Below are 22987 nucleotides of genomic sequence, written 5' to 3'. Positions count from 1 at the left end.
GATGTGAATATGATGGAAGACTGCACAAGACGACCCTTCTAGAGATCATTCAAGAACCTCAAAAACCCGGAAATTCCACGGAAAATGGAAAAAGACAGAGGTGTGAATCTAAACTGCACATAATGTAACAAAACTATGTATGTTTAACCATGTAATTTTTGTCAAGGTACGGTTATATTAATTTAAAAGCAACTGTACAGCCGAAACTAAATAGACACTTTATGCTTAAGTTTCACGAATTTCAATATACATTAAAAATATAATACAAACCATCTACTTGCTTACAAAGCAGCATTTATGTGTATTTAATGCATGCAAAATATGATTACGTTTCGCAAGCTGAAATTTACATTGATATATCAAATTTAATCAATACTAAGTATCAAGAATTTTACATAACAAAATAACATTTTGTAAAATTGCCACTAAACCAGACGTGATACACCAAAACTAATTTTTTTCTCGAATTCTGCGTTAAGAAATTGATAAAACCCACCTATTTTCCTTTTTACCGCACAAAAAAAAGTGTAACCTGTCTAAATAATGTATTAACTCTCGTATTAGACCCCCTTTCCCCCCCACTTCACAGCCAAAAAAGTAACGGGGGTTCCAATATGCGATAACCTCACATTCTGTGCAGTGAACTCATGACTTCTAGGTCATAAGGAGTTATGAATTATACATGTAAACATTCTACACTATTCTTTGCTGGGCTGAGTGGCTCAGACAGTTGAGGAGCGGGTCTACTGACCCCAACTTGACAGGTTTGATCCTGGCTCAGTCCGGTGGTATTTGAAGGTGCTCAAATACGTCAGCCTCATGTCGGTAGATTCACTGGCACGTAAAAGAACTCCTGCGGGACAAAATTCAGGCACCTCGGAGTCTCCGAAAACCGCTAAAGTAGTTCGTGGGACGTAAAAACAATAACATTATTATTACAATATTCTTTAACAAACTTATGAATGTATTTGAGTTATAGTGGCTATTTTCATTGGAAGGGAGCATTTCTACATGTAAAAAGCCAATAAATGGTGAACACAACTTTTAGACCTACATAGTTTTAGTTACTCATTTCTCATCGTTCATCTCATTAATTCCTCTGATTAGGTTGATGTCAGGAAGGGCATACGGTCATAAAAACTTGCTACAAAAATTCGTCTCCCTTTATACTCGACAAGGAACAAGAGTATCGTATTATCATATTATGCAATATTATGCAATAACTTAATGGCCAGTCATTTGTCTCTGTCAGTTGAGCAACAGGCCTACCACACAGTAAACCTGAGTAAACATGATCACTGCTTTCATTTGAATTATCGTCTTGAACCGCAAACTTCCCTGCTACCAGCATTTCGCCATTCCAAATGATGTCATTTTCACTGCCATCTTGTCAGTAATGCATTGAGAGCATTCGAGGTCCCATCTTTTTTTGAAACTTTTTAAAATAGTTTTGTTCCGAACTATAGGGTCCAAACAGTGAGTATCTATTCCCAAATGGTTTCTGAAGATGGCCTCTGATACTCTCGGTGTATGTATTGCAGAAGCTACTCCTGAATAAAGCCGCGCTGTAGGAAGCGTGCCAAACAACCAGCTGATAACTTGGCGTATGTTACGAGTTGTACTTTCGAATGCAATGCATAGGGACTGGAAGCGTTCTTTGGATAACTCCAGCTGTTGAAAGCCAAACCCTTATTTTTAAGTATATTTCATGCTTGTTCTTCACACTTACCACATCAGGATTTACACAGCTGTAAATGAGATAAGAGAGACCACATTGTTTAAGTTAGGTATGCTATGCTATCGAGTGTCCGCATAGTGCCAGAAGTTCCACGACAGGGAGATTAAAAATGGATAACAAGAAAGTTTGCCATATTTATCGATATCTACAGGCATAGCGATAATGCGTTTTACCATCATAATGTTTTATTTCATACTATCGTAGTCTCCATTTTTTATTAATGTGCAATTAGTTTTGTTCGGCGTCTCCAAAAATTGTTAAGTGGGGACGTGAGGTACGTTGGTGAGAAAAAGAATCTTTATGATTGGATTGTATTTATCATGTTTTAAACCTATATCTCTCAAAAAAAAAAAAAAAAAAAAAAAAAAAAAATTATATTGGCCTGAGGTACAAGATAATAAATGATCACTCGTAATGATTTCGCCTGCTATATTAACCTTTTGACCAGTGAGTTTTTGGTGACACTTGCAGGAGTTGAGTTTTTTCCTTGAAAATTTTGAATCCTTAATTTTAAGTTATTTTGATACTAACTTTTCTCTATTAATCAAGTTACATAATTTACAGTTATGGTATTTTCAATTTAATTGAAATCAGTGGCGTAGAAAATATTTTTCTTAAAGTACTGAAAGGAGTAAAATTGACAAAAACATAATTACTCTCTATGTGTGATCAAGTTTGTATCCTTTACAACACACTGACTAGACTTTACAACAGTTTCTTTAGGGTATGGTAATTGACCCAGACACACTGAGTTCTTCGTGTTCAATTTGCGCATCATTTCCAGTATAAATAATAAAATTAGGGATAAACCCAGTATCACAGTCGAAAAGTATAAACACCTTTATACCAGACCTGTGTCACTTAGATGGAATGTACTGTATTGTTTCCATTTTAGGCGACCTTCCCACGTAACTAGGCTCTCGTCAATACAGATATTTTGGAAGGGGTAGAATACAGATCGGAATTTCTCTCTGAAATAGTTTGTTATAGGCCGAATTCCGTAATGTCTGTCAACTGGGGGTTGCAGATTGTTGTCAGAAAAGTGAAGCTGTCTTAGAATGAGGGAGAAAATGTCAAGAGAGGTCACTTTGATATAGATGTTGATTCCCATAGGGAACCTCAAATATTTGTCCCAAATGAGTAAATTTGTAATACCAATATAAATGGTCCGTTATTGGACATTATAAATTTTCCAACAAATTCATTCCTGGTTGCCAGCATTTCGCCCCAGTGTGCTAAGTTGGGCTCACCAGTTGGTAAATAGCACACCCTCCAAGATGCATGGCTAGTGCATATAATGTCCAATAACGGACCATTTATATTGGTATTAGAGGTCACTTTACCGAACATCGTAGTTTCAATCAATTTATTTGTTGACCAATAGTCATTCATAGTGTTTTTTCTTCACATGGCCCTTCAACAAAACAATTGCCAGGAAAACAAAGTCTCCACGGTTATGCCTTGCCACTTATGTAACTTCAATTTTCCTTTACGACCGTTTTTCCTGTAACAAATAAGTAGTGCAGGTTCATTTCTGACACTATGGAGTTCATAATATTACGATCAACAAACTCTTTGAAAATCGACACTTCAAGTCTTGAATCACTGTTATTATCATTCAAATGGAGATTATCACTTAACACCTGAATTCGATGAATCAAAATGACTTAACACCTGAATTTGATGAGTCAAAATGAGCAGAAAGCATAAGAAAAAACCTGCCTACAGAACTCCATTTTCTTCCTTAGGTTTGAACAGCTGACAGTTTAGCTTTTTTTTTTTTTTTGTGACAGCTGAGCGCGGCACTTCGTCCCCAATTTTTCCGTGTTATCTTCCGAGGAATTACCCACTTCACTCCCATTGGACACAATACAATAACTACCACCATCATATATACGAAGCGTGTTTTTTTAAAGTAAGGTCCGTTTTGTTGTAGACACTATTAGTTCGCGCGCATATCGCAACGAGCGCATGCGCCGTGTACTGGCATGCCTCGGGAACAACTGTGCTCAGTTTCAGCTCTGTAGCTAACCTGTACGGTTCTGTTCTGTGCTTTCAAAATGTTTAAGACTATCAACTCGCCCGCCGCGTGTGAGGTTCGGTCAGTGATACGGTTTTTGTCAGCAAGGAACCTGTCAGCCGCAGAAATTCATCGACAGATTTGCGAAGTGTACGGTGATACTGTTATGAGTGAAAACAAAGTGCGTAAGTGGGTACGAAAATTCAAAGATGGCCGTGACAACGTCCATGATGAGGACCGCTCCGGTCGCCCTTCTTTGATTACGATTTGGTGGCTTCAGTTGAAGCGAAAATGTGTGAGAACAGGCGCTTCACAATAACAGGTCTCTCAAACGAATTTCCTTACTTGTCGAGATCAGTGCTTTACAACATTGTTTCTGAACACCTAAAGTTTAGGAAACTGTGCTCCCAGTGGGTCCCAAAACTCCTAACAAAGGACCACAAAAACCAAAGATTTGAGTGTGCGATGAAGTTCTTGACGCGTTATGACAAAGAAGGTGACGGCTTCTCGACTCAGATCGTAACTAGAGACGAAACATGGGTTTCGCATATCACGCCCGAATCGAAGCAACAGAACATGGAATGGAGACACACACACACTCGCCTGTAAAGGTGAAGGCCAAACCGACTCTCTCCCAGCGCAAAATCATGGCATCGGAGTTTTGGGATAGGCATGGTGTTTTGTTGGTCCACTTCATGCAACGAGGAACCACTATCAATGCAGAAGCGTACTGCCAAACCCTGAGAAAGCTACGCAGAGCAATTCAAAACAAAAGACGCGGCATCCTGACAAAGGGAACTGTCCTTCTCCATGACAATGCAAGACCTCTCACTGCAGGTCAGACCCGCGATTTATTGGACAGTTTTCGCTGGAAAGTTTTAGACCACCCACTCTACAGTCCTGATCTTGCACCGAGCGATTACCATCTGTTCCTCCACCTCAAACATCACCTCGGTGGCAACCATTACAATGATGACGATATGAAAACGGCAGTGAACTCTTGGTTATTGGAGCAGGCGGCAAGTTTCTATGAAGAGGGTATTTTAAAATTGGTTACGAGGTATGATAAGGGTTTGAACAAACTTGGCAACTATGTCGAAAAATAGAGTGAAGTATGTACTTTCTGAAAATACATTTACTTTTTTGAAATAAACTTTCGTTGTGTACTTATTTTCAAACGGACCTTACTTAAAAAACACGCCTTGTATATAAATATATATGTATATCAATTTCATCATCAGACCCCTCGTTTAGTCAATATATTACTTATATATTGGGGAAAAAGCCTGCATCCTCGATTCAATCCTGCCATTAACATATGTATTTGTTTACTATAAGAGTGTTTGTTTCTACGGAAACCAGAGAGAAAAATAATGTGTATTGTCAAGGAATAGGCGTGCAATGCACTCAGGAAACAACAATAGAGAACAGCTCCCAGGTGTTGTAATTCGTAGCAAAATCATGTAAGAAGTTAGGTTACGTGACTACAGATGCTGGGACAGAACTTCATCACAAAACATATGAGATATGATTAAACACAGAATAAAGTTCGCTGAACATGTCAAACATCCTCCATCATTGTTCTCAAAACCTGCTAGTATGTCGTCAGGAAACAATTTCAAACATTCAAGATGAATCACGAATAGACGGCGGTACTGTTGAGGTGCAAAGTTCGAGAACGTAAATAGAGAGCGGTACTGCTCATTGGGTTAACAGCAACAACCAGGAATATTTCTTTAACTAAAGTAAACTCGTTTCCTCATCCCGAGGTGGTGCAGCTCTTTTTTTAAGACAAATCCCCAGTGGAAAGGAGTTATATGTACCATTTTTTACCGCAAATAAACATTCCTGCCATTCGTAAATCTTTGGCAATATAGTACCGGGAATACAACTCAGGCTCCCGAGAACGGCAGCTAACTGTGCTAACCATTGGTGGACATTCTTAACTACAAAAACACAGACATACAGTAAAATCTCATTAAGACTTTCTGCAGGGGGCAGCAAAAATGAATGTTCTAAGTGAGAAAATGTACTGCTGAATATAGGAATAAAAACTATCTGACAGGTATATGGAAACACTAGATAAAATTTATTCCAACATGAAGGCATTTGATGATATAGATATTGATTCCCATAGGGAACTTAAAATATTTGTCCCGAATGAGTAAATTTATAATACCAATAAAAATGGTCCGTTATTGGACATTATAAATTTTCTACCTAGCTCATTCCTCGTTCCCAGCGTTTCGCCCGAGTGTGCTAAGTTGGGCTCATCAGTCGGTAAATACACTGACTGACAGAGCAAATGCAACACCAAGAAGGAGTGGTCAGAACTTTATGCCAATTGCAGGGTAGACTGACGTCACTGAGGTATGCTCATGATGTGAAATGCGCCGCTGTGCTGCACACGTAGCGACACGGCGTTGGCGAATGGCCCACTTCGTACCGTGATTTCTCAGCCGACAGTCATTGTAGAACGTGTTGTCGTGTGCCACAGGACATGTGTATAGCTAAGAATGCCAGGCCGCCGTCAACGGAGGCATTTCCAGCAGACAGACTACTTTACGAGGGGTATGGTGATCGGGCTGAGAAGGGCAGGTTGGTCGCTTCGTCAAATCACAGCCGATACCCATAGGGATGTGTCCACGGTGCAGCGCCTGTGGCGAAGATGGTTGGCGCAGGGACACGTGGCACGTGCGAGGGGTCCAGGCGCAGCCCGAGTGACGTCAGCACGCGAGGATCGGCGCATCCGCCGCCAAGCGGTGGCAGCCCCGCACGCCACGTCAACCGCCATTCTTCAGCATGTGCAAGACACCCTGGCTGTTCCAATAACGACCAGAACAATTTCCCGTCGATTGGTTGAAGGAGGCCTGCACTCCCGGCGTCCGCTCAGAAGACTACCATTGACTCCACAGCATAGACGTGCACGCCTGGCATGGTGCCGGGCTAGAGCGACTTGGATGAGGGAATGGCGGAACGTAGTGTTCTCCGATGAGTCACGCTTCTGTTCTGTCAGTGATAGTCACCGCAGACGAGTGTGGCGTCGGCGTGGAGAAAGGTCAAATCTGGCAGTAACTGTGGAGCGCCCTACCGCTGGACAACGCGGCATCATGGTTTGGGGCGCTATTGCGTATGATTCCACGTCACCTCTAGTGCGTATTCAAGGCACGTTAAATGCCCACCGCTACGTGCAGCATGTGCTGCGGCCGGTGGCACTCCCGTACCTTCAGGGGCTGCCCAATGCTCTGTTTCAGCAGGATAATGCCCGCCCACACACTGCTCACATCTCCCAACAGGCTCTACGAGGTGTACAGATGCTTCCGTGGCCAGCGTACTCTCCGGATCTCTCACCAATCGAACACGTGTGGGATCTCATTGGACGCCATTTGCAAACTCTGCCCCAGCCTCGTACGGATGACCAACTGTGGCAAATGGTTGACAGAGAATGGAGAACCATCCCTCAGGACACCATCCGCACTCTTATTGACTCTGTACCTCGACGTGTTTCTGCATGCATCGCCGCTCGCGGTGGTCCTACATCCTACTGAGTCGATGCCGTGCGCATTGTGTAACCTGCATATCGGTTTGAAATAAACATCAATTATTCGTCCGTGCCGTCTCTGTTTTTTCCCCAACTTTCATCCCTTTCAAACCACTCCTTCTTGGTGTTGCATTTGCTCTGTCAGTCAGTGTAACACACCTACCAAGACTCATGGCTGGTGCATACCGCAGAGGCCACTGTGCAGGCTATTTGGAGCCACCGGCAGTGCCAATGCACTATGAGAGACTGTCATTACCAAGCATTGATGCCTGCCTGGTCATCAGATGATTATAGACGTTGATTCCCATAGGGAACTTGAAATTTTTGTCCCGAATAAATGTATAATACCAATTTACTCATTCGGGACAAATATTTCAAGGAATGAGTTAGCTGGAAAATTTATAATGTCCAATAACAGACCATTTATATTGGTATTATGAAGGCATTTTAAGTCGTATATCCGTAGGTACAGTGAAAACTATATCTACAATTTCTCAAGATGAGAGGAAATTATTAAAAGGTGTGAAAAGCATGAACGAACAAATATGGAAACCTTTTCTGCTGGAGCTTATAAAAAAACAGGTGCACTGAACTGTGTGAAAAACACCAAACAACAAATATGAAAACATATGCACGGGGGCCAATAAAAGTATTACTGCAGATCAAACTCTTTCTAAAACAAATGTTAGTAGAAACCTTTTATTTCAGAGCAGTGGGTTATAAAACATTAGTTTCTGGACACACTCTTAGACAATGAAATGGAGGTTATACTCTACCATGTGCGACTGCGAGAAAAGGACTTTGGCCACCATTTTGAAAAATTTCAACCAAGTCGAAACTCGAAGGTGCGAGTTCAACCCAACATTCACGACCTCTGCGCGCTTAAAGATGTGGATGCCAGTCCACAGTCTGAAAGATTTTAATGTCGTATTCATTAGAAAGGAATTTCTATTTTTCCGTATACATACCTAGGCTATCCCAAAACAAATATGCACCATGCTAGTCAGTTTCACACGATTATGTTCCTAACCCAGATATAGGCTACCGTATCACGTGAGAAAACTTCACTGCACCACTCAACATACAATAAATTTTTAACTTCTTAATGGAATGTGAAATACAAGCACAAATGGACTCACTGTGTTATTCAGCAATCTTGCTGCTAACCAGCAAGCAAAACTGAACATTCCTGAGGCTAACAGCTTGCTCCCCAAAGGTGCAACTTATCCTGTGAAGTTCAGGAATTTTAGGTATTTTTCCGTAATTATGCCACTGTGGTGACGGATCTTACCAGAGTTAGAATTCACGTTTGTTTAACAAGGGCTAGAAAAAAATGCGATTGTACCAAGCGGTAACAGCAAAAATTCGTGAAGCGATAAGCGATGTATTTTTATATAGATTTAATACGACGAGAATTGGGACTTTGAATTTATGACGTGCTAAGCGGGAAAACGTGTAGATGAGGAGTGCACTAACGAGGTTTCACTGTATATACATGACTGGGGCCGATGACCTTAGATGTTAGACCCCTATAAACAACGAGCATCATCTTATATACAAGACAGATGTGTACTCGCAATGCGCGGGTCGGACACGAAACTATTCACCTATTTGTGCAATGTCATCAGAGCTGCAGTAGGCCCATGCTACGGAGGTGGGACATTTCTTAATTATGAAACACGGATGTAACGCATGACTTCGATGCGTGGGTCGTATGGATGAAAATGTTCACAAATTTGTGTGATATCAGAGCTGCAGTAAGGCTTGTACCCGCTTCGAAGCGGAATCCTAGTTCTTCTCTGACGAATTACACGGGGGGTCTTGTATGCACGTTGGTTTTTTTTCATTTTCTTCGTCTCAAAAAGCGAAAGGGGGTCTAATACATGACATGTATAGTAGGGATAACCATCTTGTGCATATATGCTTCAACAACTTCTTTGTTTCTCTGCCATGCATACTTCGAAATTTCTGAAGAAGTTCTTTTCTTTTAGCACCTTTCTCCAAGTAATAGAAAATATCAACAAGAATCTCATCAATTCTAACTGGTATAAAGTTGAAGCAGCCTATTTCAACAGCTAATTAGATGGCAGATGTAACCAATGCCAAAAATATCCTGATGAGCTTTTTCATAACTGCTAGAACTCCATTTTTCTGTCCAATCACAACAGGAGCATTGTCTGAACAGAATGCCAGACAATTCTTAATTGACAATTTAATTTCTACTGCAACAATAGCAGCTTTCTTGCTATTGTCGAATCCACTTCCATTGCTGATACTTTATTCTTGAGCAGCATCATAAAAAGTAACTACTATGGGACAAAACTTGGAATCAGTATCTGTTGACAAAGAAAATGGGCCATTCTGTAAACAAGTACGAAGGCTGATCAATAAAGAGAGACTTTTTTTTTTTTTTTTTCCACAGAGTTTATTACTCCATTTCAATGTTTACATGATCATTTTCAAAGTAGTCCCCTCCTACTTCAATGCAATTTTTATAGAGTCTCTGCCAATCTTTGAACACATGCTGCAGACTATTCTTTGTCAGGTCCTTGAGAATCGCCTCACTTTTCTGGAGCACTGCTTCAGAGTTCTCAAATCAAATGCCCCTAAACTTTGCCTTTAGTGATGGGAATTTTAAAAAATCACGGGGTGCAAGATCAGGGTTATATGGTGGATGTGGTAGGCTTACACAAGTAATGTTGAATCAAGCCAGAAACTGCACGACTTGATTTGCGACGTGAGGCCGTGCACTGTCGTGATGAAGTCGCCACCCAGTCCGAGAAAGCACTGGTCGTTTCTTTGTAATGTGCTTCCTCAGTGTAGCCAATATTGACATGTAGTAATAGTAGTGTGAGGGGGAACTGCATGCTGGTAAATCATTCCATTACAGTAAAAAAATGTGATCATCACTTTCCCTGCAAATGGAACAACTTGTGCCTTTTTCTTGGGGTATTTCCACACTGTGCTGGCTTGTTTTTCTTCAGCATCATAATGATACTTCAGCTTTTTGCAAGTTTTGGTGGCTGTATGGTTTAAACAAAAACAGAATTTGACTGTGCTGTACTGCTCCTCTCTCCATTGCCTGGTATGCGAAATGCATGTAGCGTCTACAAAATAGATCATTACTACCAACCTACCGATACGAGAGTGCTCCGGCTAACGGACATTATACATAAAAATCCGCTCTTTTCAAATATTTATGTTACAGATACGAAACTATCACGGAAGCTACAGGTTAAAATCAGTCTCAATCTTTGTTGATCAGTCCTCGCAGCAAAGTCCTATGTTGCAGTATGCACCATTTCGTTCAGGACACACGTTTCTGTGCGACCATAGCCATATCCTTCTTGTGACTTCTGATTTACAAAACATCTTCCTGAATAAAGCTCCTGCATGATCAGCTGCACTCAATGGAATGCTGTGTTCCACTAAAAAAGTAGTAAGAAAACACTCGGACTTGATTACATTGTAAACATCATCTCCAGCTTTGGTAAAGAAACTGTTTATTTTCTGATTTCCCCTTAGTCAGGTCATTCTTGCTGCCATGTACTAGTTATTTTCTCATGTAATTAACGCATTTTTTTTGACGAAAAATACAGGCGAAAATTTTGGATGCGTAAATTATTCAAGGAATTCAGACATTTGAAAATTATTTACAACTCATTTACATTTAAAAGATACATCAAAGATAATATAAACACAATTGGTTCAACTCGTTTGCAGTTATCATCATTTGGCGTAAAATTCAGGCGTGAGAATTTTTTCAGAAAAGTCAAATAAGAATACATCAGGTAAGTTGGACACGTGGGTTTGACGTACCGACGCTGGAAAACATTCTTCCCGTTACGAGCTGACAATACGACCTGAAGTGAAATAAACAGGAACTAATAAAAGTTCATTTTATGCAAGTACATAATGACATACCAGCCAAAAGAAAAAAAAAAACGAAAACTGTCCCAACACGAGAAGGGCCGGTCATCGAAGGAGGGACCCAGCTAAATTTCTCCAAACTGTTCGTATCCAATCTTGTACAAGTGATTTATCCATCACCCTTTTCGTTGGATACAAACGTGGATCCCTTGCGAAAATTTTACTTAGGCATTGTTTTTCGTTTTAGAACAACGAAAGAGGCAAACTTTCTGCCATCAGTTGTTACAGCAAGCATTGCAGTACATCGTTGTCTTTCGCATATGATAACACTCAATGTCCCTTTCTTATCGACTGTTTGACTTCAGCTTTGTGGCACACGGAAACTGATGATGTCCAACCTGCCATTCCTGTTTGGGAGATCAAATATTCCTTCACTTTACCCTTCTCAATCACAAAGCGATGAAAATCAATTACTTTTTGGTTGAAATCATTCGGTATTCTTGGAAGAGAAAGTCCATTTCTCCTCATAAAATTAATCATCCAGGCGTGGCTAAACTTAAAATCTGACACACAGATTCCTTGTGTAGCAGCTATTTCTCGTCCTTTAAAATACAGGATTTTCGTGAGAAACTGCATATGCAATGTTGTGTAACAAAATCATATATCTGAGCAGATCCTCCTCTATTTGTAGAAACTTGCCACTTTTTGGCCCAGGAAATGCTTTGCGAGACTTGGTCGTTTGAAGTGGACTCACTGTTACCGCGGTAGCGTACGTTGCATTCAAACACTGAATACTTGCGGCACGCTGCCCTATTCCCGTATGTTTCAGTGTAACCGATCACAGCGAGTTTATATGATTCAGTATTACTCAAATACTTGCTCACAGTGAACTAACAAACAATTCTGAGATCAAAGAAAACGCATGTCCCGTACCCGAAGACTCGTAAAATATGGTTGTACCAGACTGGAACAGAGCAACACTAGTCACTTCTGCGCTGACTCTCTCAATGAACTAGTGCAGTGGTATTTCATACCGGCTGATAACAGCACGTTGCCCAGTATTTAGAATGCCTGGATTCGCAATAGGAAGGCTACTAACCGAGTAGCTGAGATCTTTATTTCGAAATGTATCTGGAGCTGCGTGATGGATGTTTGAAGAACACATGAACATTTATTTTTCTCCACTTCGGACCCAAAAATATTGGGATGCGTAAATTATGCGAGAAAATACTGTATGTACCACAAGAGTACATGGTATAAAACACAACTTTGTCTCCTTTTCTAGATTTCAGTATACATGGGAAACCCAAAGAATAGGTTTCCCTAAACACCTGATGATGTTTTCTCATAGATTTATTTATGACTAGCTGATGTACCCGTGCTTCGCTACGGAATTCTACCTTGTATACAGAATTCGAGGTTAGGTAGTGTACGTGTTGTGAGCAAGATTGTATTAAATTGGATAGCTTACAACGTGACCCTAGAAAAGTGAGGGGGAATTCACCAAACGTCTTTTCTCATATGAAAACTGGGTTAGGGCATTTTCATTGTAAATGTAGGTCCACTTGCCTACCATCAGTCACAATCAGGTTGGGGAGTTTTCATTATAATGTCAGATACTCACACTCCACCTGCCTTTTTACATCCTCAGAAAGACTGTCTTAGTGGTTTTCCAAACTGAAATGAACATAGGTCATTACAATGACGTCAGTAGGAATGACGCGATTAAAATAAATGCTTTTATATGAAATAGTCGATCAAATGAAAAACCCCACATTTTCTCACTTTTAACGAACGCTGCCGATCCGACAGTCCAAAGTTCCAGAGTTGGAATGACCAAGCCACAAACAGCCGTGATCGTGAAAACTCCATCTTTTTTTCAGCGGGGAAAGTCGAATAGTGCAGAGTTCCAGGGCAAAAACTATGTCTTTTTACTAATCTGTTTCTTAGGAGTACCCGGTGAGTCGGAAAATCTCAATTCAGTACACTGGCGGCGGAAAAATCTATCTGACTTGGAGGCAAATTTTTCCTCCAAGCCAGAGCACAAACCCCCCTCTTCACTGCTAATTTGGAATAAAATTAATGTAGAATTTAATAAAAATGGAGAGGAAGTACCTTTTCTTAAGAAACGGCTCTTTTCCGGGTTGAATTTTGAGTTATTTACTGAATTGTGGTGCTATAATTTGGAATAGGTCCAAGTTGTAATTCTAGACCAGGTCACACTACTACTACTACTACTACTACTACTACTAAGTGAGCCTCTGCCATAAGTGGGCACACTGCTCATTCACAAACAGCGCGTCAGAGTAGGGATCGAATAGCTGGAATACTATGATGAACCAGTATGTTACATACCAGCAGTATCAGGAAATGTATGAACCAGAGGAATGGCATGCTAAAGAAGAAAGTTTTCTAACTCCCCAGCCATTTCCCGCCAATATTCAGTCAGGCTGTTATACTTAGTTCACAGCAACTGACATCGTGATATTATTTTACTTCTCCTCCTCCCAACGTTTTCAATGTAGCCTAAACGGCATGGAAATTGTGTCATATTAACTCTACCTTCGTGGTATTATCTTCTATTTTGTTTCTTACTACTTCTAGTTTTATTTAAAACACATGTACTTTGAGCATTGCGCTCATTATTCTTCTTCTAACCGCGGGAAGTAATGGACCTTGTAGGTGGTGACCTCTGTCGGAGTACTTGTACTACGAGGCTCCGCCCCTTGACCAATGAGAGCTCCCTAGTTTCGGAGGCTATTCGCTACTGAGGGAGAGCAGCCATTAAGTGTTTGTAGTTTAAAGAAGATGCATCGTGAGTGTGCTTGGTCGGTCGTGCTAGACGACTTTACAGCCGGCGAGATGGAAAATGGATAAATAATAACTTGAGAGGGCTCTCCTTCTAGCCCTCAGGATTTGTGTTGTGTAGTTTCAAAATGTAAACGTCCACAGACTGTAAGGATTATTTATTTATGTCAATTTAATCTGCATTCATACGCGAGTACAAAATGGCGCTGAGGCATCCTGTCAACCTTACATCCACCTTCAGCATTTATGAACTCAAAAGGAACTTTTCGGTATGACGTAGTGTACCTAAATCTTTATTGCGTTCATTGAATTACTCTCAGCTAAATCTTAATGATCTGTTTTTCAAAAAAAAAACTTTTGGGTAAGATGTTAGAGATGTACACTTTGATCACATGCTGTTAGTGTCGTTATAAACTTGTAATATTGTTCTGGGGTGAAAGTAAGTTATGATCTAAATTGTTTAAACAAAAATGGAATATGATAGAGTACCTTTTTTAAAATACTGCTTTTCTATTCACCCCAACTAGGTTGTGTTTCGAACCACTTAGTTCTAACCAAGGAGACTGGAGTTTTCTTTAAATTTTTCACGGTATTGTTTTTATACTTTTCTTTCCTATCTTGGTACTTTCGACCTACATTTGCTTTCCTTTTTCCTGGTTTTTTTTTTTTTTTTCCGTTGTTCCCTTTGGCTTTGCGTTGTTCATGGCGTTCTTGGGTTACCATGACAACGGCTGATGAAGGTAATTGTTGATAAAAATAATCTGATGGATGAAGTTTTTTTTTTCTCTCCCCGATTTCTTCTGGGCTTACTATCTTAAGTGGTGTTTCCTGTAATTGAATGATTTCTCCTTGTCATGATTTAATTTCTCGCTCACGTTTGAGATTTTCAAAGTTTATTTCCTGTTTTATTTTCTTTGTGTGTGAAGAGTTGTGATTATTCTACCGGGTCTCCTAGTTATCCCTGCCCTTGGATAAAACTCGGTGGTTAAAGTCTTTTTTTTTTCTCATTTTAAAAAAAAGAAGAAAATGAGAATTGTTATGAACAAATATTATTTCAATTATGCTGTTTCCTCTAATATCATGGGGCCCCAATGCCATTAATTCACGTTATGTTTAGTTCAGTTTCTTGTGCGGTGGTTGTCCAATTTTAACACTTTAATTTTCTTTGGATGTGTTAAATTAATTTATTTTTAACTGTTTAATTTTCAATTTTCCTACGTGGACGTTTTCTGTTACAATTTTTAAACATTTTATTTATTTAATAAATTCTATTTGTAACCGTACGTATGTACGATCCACGAGTTTTTAGGTTAGGAAATTTTCGTATATAGTTTGTAAGGTTAAAATCATGTAATTTTGTTTATTTACCATGTAAAAACGTAATATTATAAGAAGAATGTATAGTTAGGGAACATTGCATATGTTCATCATTATATTTTGTATAAATTTCCATTTGGGTAAGAGTCTGTAAATATGGCCTAGCCGTAAGGATTGTGCAACCGGGAAAACAGCGACTATATCGGGAAGGACGGTTGAGGTCGGTTGTGTGTGTTGCAACTAAGTGGCTTTGAAACACGGGGTACGGCAGGTTGTATCGGTTGAAGAATTGGAGTGAATCAATGTGGAGATACATGAGTGGACGGTCTATGTCACATCATATACTCGATAGCCAATGCGAGGGCTTTGTTTTGAGCGAGGTTTGGGTTGACAGAGTGACGCGGAAGAAGTGCCGGTGTGAGCGTTGCTACCAGTAAACTTTTCAGGACGCGATAACCACGTGTAGCAAGCATATATAAGTGGGTACGCGTGTGCGGCGAGTCATTCTGATTCTGATACTTATTCTGACTCTGATGCTGATTCTGTGCGTTTCTCATTTGTACTGGTCTGCGGGAGCGACGTATTTGCGCAGTTTGCTATACGATCTGCTATTGTTCGTGAGTATCTGTTACGGAGTGAACATGGTATAATCTCAACGACTTACCGGCTTTGCAGTGGACTTTCTGAAAAAGAAAGTGTTTGTTTGGAACTTGTCACCCGAGTATGCAGCTTCAGTTGGAGAATTTTGCTGTTTGCTTGCCTCCGGACATGTAACGCTTTCTGTCCAGCCAGCAATTGGAAAGAATTCAAGACGTCGACGAAGAAGTGTAAATAAGGTTAGGGATGCTCGTCTTAAAGAAGGTTGCATCCATATGTAGAGAAATAGTCGTCGTACTTTTCTCTACCAGATTAGGATTCACGGTAACAGTGGAGTGCGAAGGGGCTCTTACCTGGAGGTATGTTAAAAGTATAATGATGTTCTATTTTTATTGGTGATTTTAATGATGTGTAATTTGCCTTTGTAGACGGCAAACGAGTAAATCTCGTGAAGAGATGATTTTGTTGGGTAGTATTGTGTATATTTGCTCTATGTAAACAGCAAGCACTAAGTGGGTTGCATAAGTGTTTATTTTTGTTGGTGTTTGTCACATATTAGTTCTTATTCTGGGAGTAAAGTCATAGAATCAAACTTAAAGTGAGTCTTTTGTCAGTGGAGTAAGGCTGAACCTGGCATGTTACCCAAATTTAATTTCAGGGGTTATATAGCAACAGGTAAGGTTATAAAGCAAGTCTGGAGCCTCGTCAGCCTGATGACCGTCGCCTTGGGAGAGGGAGTGGCTCGTTGCTCTACATAATTAAATATTCCTGCAATTGTTTGGCAGGTGGCGCCCATTATCCTTGTTATTTACACTTAGTTGAGTCAACGTTTATCTGTTCAGTATTTCAACATCTGCAGTAGTTACATATTTATACCTTTTCACGAAAGGGTTGGTGTTGTTCTTTTAGAAAATTAGTAGTTGATACCAGGTTCCTGCTTTTCTTTCCACGGGTTTTAAGTGACACTCTTCCATCTATTAAGGTAAGTCACCTACTGGTTTGTTTTGGTCATGTTTGAGAGTGTCTGTTCACGCTTCCTGTTTATCATTTTTCTCCTTGAACTAGCTCTTTGCTTTTCTGCTAGTTTGTTTTGTCCTTATATTACTGCCGTTATCGCAGTTGTTTGGGGTTGATCTACGTAACGGGACACAATAATCCCATCTATTGGAATTGAGTTTAAGTATAAGAGACAAAGATCACCACATCAAACAATGGTCAATGTAATGTTATTGCTGATAAATTTTATGAGCTTTCGATATTGTAGGCCTTCATATTTAGTTTTCTTCCGGCTCTGAAATACCACTCTTATCATAGTCAGTACGGTAAAACAGAATAAAACACAAATGATCGGAAATTGTATTCTCTATAACTTTTGTTATGTAGTAATTTTTGATAGGACCAATAACATACGTATTTAAAAATTAAATTTTAGGCACTGTCCCCTAAACTACAATTTCATCCACGGTGAATAAAATTGTTTATAGCCTAGACTGTGGTTTCTTATTCCCCGACTCTATAAGCCTATACCGATTTTTATTAAATTCTGTTAATCCATTCTCTCGTGGCTCGGCGTTGATATGGACTTAGCAACAAAAATACAAATTCATAAATATCTGTGTTATCATAGCCAGTACGGTAAAAATCTATAAGACATAAATTATCGGAAATTTAATTCTATATAACTTTAGTTAGGTATGTACTATTTATCGATAGGACCGCTAATAATATAAATATTTGAGAATTAAATGTTAGGCCTTCCCCTAAACTACCAATTCACTTAGAGTTAATAAAATTAGTTATAGCCTAGATTGTATTGGTTCATATCCCGACTTTACATACCGATTTTCATTAAATTCTCTTCAGCCATTTTCTCGTGATGCGTGTACATACATACATACAGATAGAGAGAGATTATGGAAAAGTTAAAAGTGCATTTCCTGGTTACAGTAGACATGACTGATACAAAAATACCATTCTTTTCAAATTCTGAGCAATGTACAGACAAAACTATTATTTTATATACAGTATATAGATTAGCGATAAACAATACTATCTCATAAGACAAAATAAGCAACGGACACAAATCATGTTACTCCAGAACTACATAACCTCAGCTTTGCAACATTGTGGCAAGAAATATGTAGCAAATTAACCGACAAACCTACTTCACACGTTATTCCATAACTACAACACGATCTGTGGTTTGCAATTCGTGGTGAAGAACAAAAGAACTATTTTGTACACAGGATGGTAAAGGTTATTGAACGAATCAATGCATTACAGAACAAGCAAACGGTTATCCAAGAGACAGTCTTTTTCAACACAAACAAATCAATATTGATAGACTAGGATTCAGGATGTATCTCGTATTCCCAGTTAAAGACTGTAATGATCAGATGAATACAAATCAGAGCGATGTATCAAAAATTTGCTGGTCACACAGCATGTATCGGTGGCCTGCGGAAACTTGTTATGGTATGAATTTTAAAAAAGATCTTGGCAGGTAAAATCATAAAATGTTATAGTTCATCCATAAAACACACTGCCTTTCTGTAAATTGTATGGAAAAACCATACAGGTTGGTAGGTATGGAAGTCTCTACACGAGGCAACCAAAGAGCCAGGGTCAAGAGATGACTGGCGAGAGAGAATAAGACATGTGACTGAATTAAGTGCCACCATGCCCTGTGAAGGGCAAAGGACTAAGGAGGGAGCAAGAGTTTTCTCTCACCAAGAGCCAATGAATTCAATTTCCTGGTTTTAGTAACCTCTCATAGCAATTGGTTTTTAGAAATGAATCATTCCTCCATTACAGAAATTGTGGAAGTTAACCAGATGGCTTCCCAGGGAAGTTCTTTGAATGCATGATTTCAAACACACAAACAAACAAAACAAAACAAAAAAGTCTGGATGTAACTAACCCCAGGAGCACTGCAGGAGAGCTCACCTGCTCCGGATCCCGTATCTGTAAGCGCGTGGAGCTGCCATAAGGAATCTCCTCTCCATCAGGCAGTGCAATGTTGGGTGGTAGATCGAGCTCCAAATCTGTACTAACTGAGTGCAGACGCACCTGGCGGTCTCGTAGCTCATGACTCAGCCTTTCCATCCCCGGCTGAAGCGCCAGCATCTAGAAGGAGAGGATAAATATAGAGGCTTAACTGAAGGGACTACACCTTAAAATAAAAAACATTTGAGTCCAAGTCAAAGTTCCTTCATATTATCATCCTAATGCAATGATGGTCAGATTGTAGAAATAAGTATCTAAATTAGATTTACAAAACATACGTACTGTACCAGGAATGCCTTAAGGGCGTATTTTTTTTCCTTGAACATAATTCATTATGTCGCCAAGTATTTGCAACAGGACGGCATGGAACAGCTGATTACAGCGTGCAAGCTAACGAGACGGTGTGGAAGCTCAGAGTGAGTGAGAGGGTACGTCATCGGCTGTGACGTAATCGTCATGTGTAGCTGACTCGCTATCATCTGGAACATTCCAGAAACCTTTTTATATCTCTCAAACCCGGTGAGATATAAGAAAAATGAAGCATATCACCGTAAAGCCCAATACTTGGACGTCACCGTGTTAAAATTTCAAGCCAATAGACCCACAGGTTACGGAGATATTGTAGTGGAAAGAAAACGCATTTTTCTGTGAGTGAACAGCAGTTGACTTCAACGGCGCATATAAAAGAGAGCGTTCAGGGAGGTAGAATCAGTTATACATCGTAACTCAACCGCGACAGTATGTCGTGCTGACACTGTGCGGGTCACGGACCTGGAACTTTGCTGTTCGTAATGTTGTACTATTTGCCAGACTTACAAAATTTTTCAACAGCGCGTTGATGCTTTGAAAATATCCAGCATATGTCGAGATTAACATATCTCTGAGATTTACTTGGAACGTCAAAAAATTTCAGCCTCTTCAATGTGAACTTTAACTTTCGAGAGTGATAACTCGGGACTTATATAAAATTTACCGCATGTGATAATGTGACCAACATTCGACCAGTGCTACTCGAAACCCAGCATTTAGTAAAGATGCAACTCTACTCTAGGAAGTATAACACATCTGTCAATACTTCACAATACTCCAATTACTTCTTAATGCAACTTAAAAAAATGCAATTTTTAGATCCTCCACTGCCTTATATGGAATTAATCCAGATTTTAACTTAAAATTTCCGTCGCACGTGCAGGAGATATTAGTCGCTGCAAACACACAATCTACGTCTATAACCAGCCGAGGCAACGAAACAGTTGCTAATTCTACTGAACTGAAAATTCCAGAAAGAGATGACCCCAGACCGAGGGAAGAAATTAAGAGGTAATCAATCCACTACGAATAGGTTTCGAAGATTCCAAAGGCAATGCAACCCAGATAGGAACCCCTATAAATCAAGGACTTCTTGGAGGAGACTGGAGAAAACTCCCAGAAGAACTTGGAGATTCGAGGAGAGAAGAGCTGGAGAGGTGGAAAGATACTCTGGCGTATGTGAAAGATCAAAACCGTACTCAGGAGGAACCAGGAGCTACTTCTCTAGAATACCAGAGATAATATGGATTTCTAAATAGATCAGATCAGGATGCCAACTTAACTGGAACAAAAAAAACTCCAAATCCACAATAAGGAGATTGCCTGAGAAGTAAAGAGAGGACGAACAACTAAACACCTGTACGACCATCATAAAATATTGGCGCATTGATGATACTGGGCTATTATTTGAAGAAGTACAATCACATACACCTGTAATATTAAGATCACTACCCGTTATTACAGTACGTGCCGGTGATTTAATAGTCATTACTCTTGTTGATTCTGGAGCTCAAACATCTCTTATTTCAGATAAGTTAATCGAGTCACTTCGAAACCAAGCTGACATTCTTATTTTGCCAGTGGCGCAGATCAAAGTAAAAGGAATTGTTCCTGATAAAAATATTAGATGTAAAACTCAGGTTTTTTTGGAATTAAGGATCAATAGCAAGTTATTTGAACATATTTTCTTAGTGGTGCCCCGTCTAAATTTCAACATTATTTTGGGATCGGATTTTATGATCAAATACAGAGGAACTGTGATGCCAATCTTGAAAAGTTTAATACGTAGGTGGATCAAAAGGTTAGTTGCACTAACGCACCGCAGCAGCGCGCTGTGTCGCAAATGTAGGCACAGCGGAGAAAGGGACAGACACCGCCCACACGTCTGTTAGGCAGGTCGCTGTGGTGTCTCATCTAGTATTGTGTGAATAGCGTCCAAATGCAACTGCGCGTCAACTGGACGTTCACTCCAAATATGAGGTGCGTGTGACAATCCGATTCCTATGGGCCAAAAGGAAGAATTGCACGGACATTCATCGTGAAATTAGTGCTGTGTATGGGGAGCAGGCCATTTCCCGGCAAGGTATCGTAAAATGGTGTCAGCAATTCAAAGCCGGACGCACGGATATCACGGACAACCATCGCAAAGGCAGGCCTGCAACGTCCAGGACCCGTCCAAAGGTCAACAGTGTGAATGCGATCATTAGACAGAACCGGCGCATTGAACTGAGAGAAATTGCGACGCAGCTGGACATTTGTGATACAAATTCTTAAAATTTTGTTAATTACCACCTATTCAATACAATATAAACATAGTACAAACTTACATATTTATTAAGATATTTATATGGTACATGTTTCGCTCCTTTTTCGTGAGCATCATCAGCCAACTATCATTCACTTAAGGTTGTATAAGATCATGAAACAATTCTTTTCGATCAAGATTAATCCTATAAAACTAATTGACAAATCTTATAACATTTTAAAAGTCACACAACAATAAAATTATGCCTTTAAGTTAAAACTTTTTGTCTAAAATCTATCTAAGTCTAACATTTTATTGACAAAGCTCATCTGGTGAACATCTTTTAAATTGTTTAAAAAATTTTAAAAAAATTTAAAAAAAACTTTTGAGATCTGGCCAATTGTATTGATTCATGTTGCTTAACTTGTATGATTGTCGTTAAAACTTCGTAAACTATATTGACAATTTTCTGCAGTTGATAATTGTTGATAGTTGATAGTTTACGAAGTTTTAACGACAATCATACAAGTTAAGCAACATGAATCAATACAATTAGCCAGATCTCAAAAGTTTTTTATTTTTTATTTTTTAAACAATTTAAAAGATGTTCACCAGATGAGTTTCGTCAATAAAATGTTAGACTTAGATTTTAGACAAAAAGTTTTAACTTACTTTTAAAATGTTATAAGATTTGTCAATTAGTTTTATAGGAATAATCTTGATCCAAAAGAATTGTTTCATGATCTTATACAACCTTAAGTGAATGACAGTTGGCTGATGATGCTCACGAAAAAGGAGCGGAACATGTACCATATAAACATCTTAATAAATATGTAAGTTTGTACTATGTTTATATTGTATTGAATAGGTGGTAATTAACAAAATTATAAGAATTTGTATCGCAAGTAGAGCTTCAATACGGACAAAGAAGATGAAATTTATAACCTGCAATGCAGCTGAACATGTCGTATGGTAGTGTGTTCACCACTGTTCACGAGGACCTTGGATATTGTAAGCTGTGTTAAAGATGGGTCCCACGTCTCCTCACCGATGAGCACAAGGGACAACGTTTCCAATCCTCCCTGGCATTTTTGCAAAGCTGTGCCGCAGACGGCAACGGGTTTCTGTGGCGAATCGGAACAGGCGACGAAACGTGGGTCCACCACTTCACCCCCGAAACATCAAGGGAATGGGTGTACCCCTCATCACCACCACCACAACGAAAGAAGGCCAAGGTTCAACCTTCAGCTGGTAAGGTTATGGCGACAGTGTTCTTTGATATGGGTTTGCTGCAAGTGGAATTCATGCCGAAAGGATCGACGATCAACGCGGCGTCGTATTGTCAAACGTTGCACCAGTTGCATGAAGCGATTAAAGAGAAGCGCCAGGGGAAATTGAGCGCCGGTGTGATTTTATTGCACGATAATGCAAGACCTCACAAGGCACGCCAAACGAGAGAACTGCTGCAGCGTTTCAAGTGGGAGGTCTGGCAACATCCACCCTACAGTCCCGACCTAGCGCCATGTGACTTTCATC

The 22987-nt window shown here is 39.7% G+C and overlaps 1 protein-coding gene across 2 annotated transcripts in view; it reads right to left on the bottom strand.

The window, feature by feature from the left end:
- LOC136867320 (uncharacterized) overlaps positions 1–22987 on the bottom strand; it is a 152229-nt gene that overhangs the window by 4676 nt on the left and 124566 nt on the right. The window contains exon 3 of one of the 2 annotated variants that reach the window (XM_067144484.2): positions 18812–19017. In XM_067144484.2, coding sequence (XP_067000585.2) covers positions 18812–19017 — 206 coding nt within the window. The remainder of the gene's footprint in view (positions 1–18811; positions 19018–22987) is intronic. The other variant, XM_067144476.2, reaches the window with a different exon arrangement.

Source organism: Anabrus simplex, chromosome 1, assembly GCF_040414725.1.
Source record: "Anabrus simplex isolate iqAnaSimp1 chromosome 1, ASM4041472v1, whole genome shotgun sequence".
NCBI classification, from domain to species: domain Eukaryota; kingdom Metazoa; phylum Arthropoda; class Insecta; order Orthoptera; family Tettigoniidae; genus Anabrus; species Anabrus simplex.
This window is presented reverse-complemented; position numbering and strand designations above follow the sequence as displayed.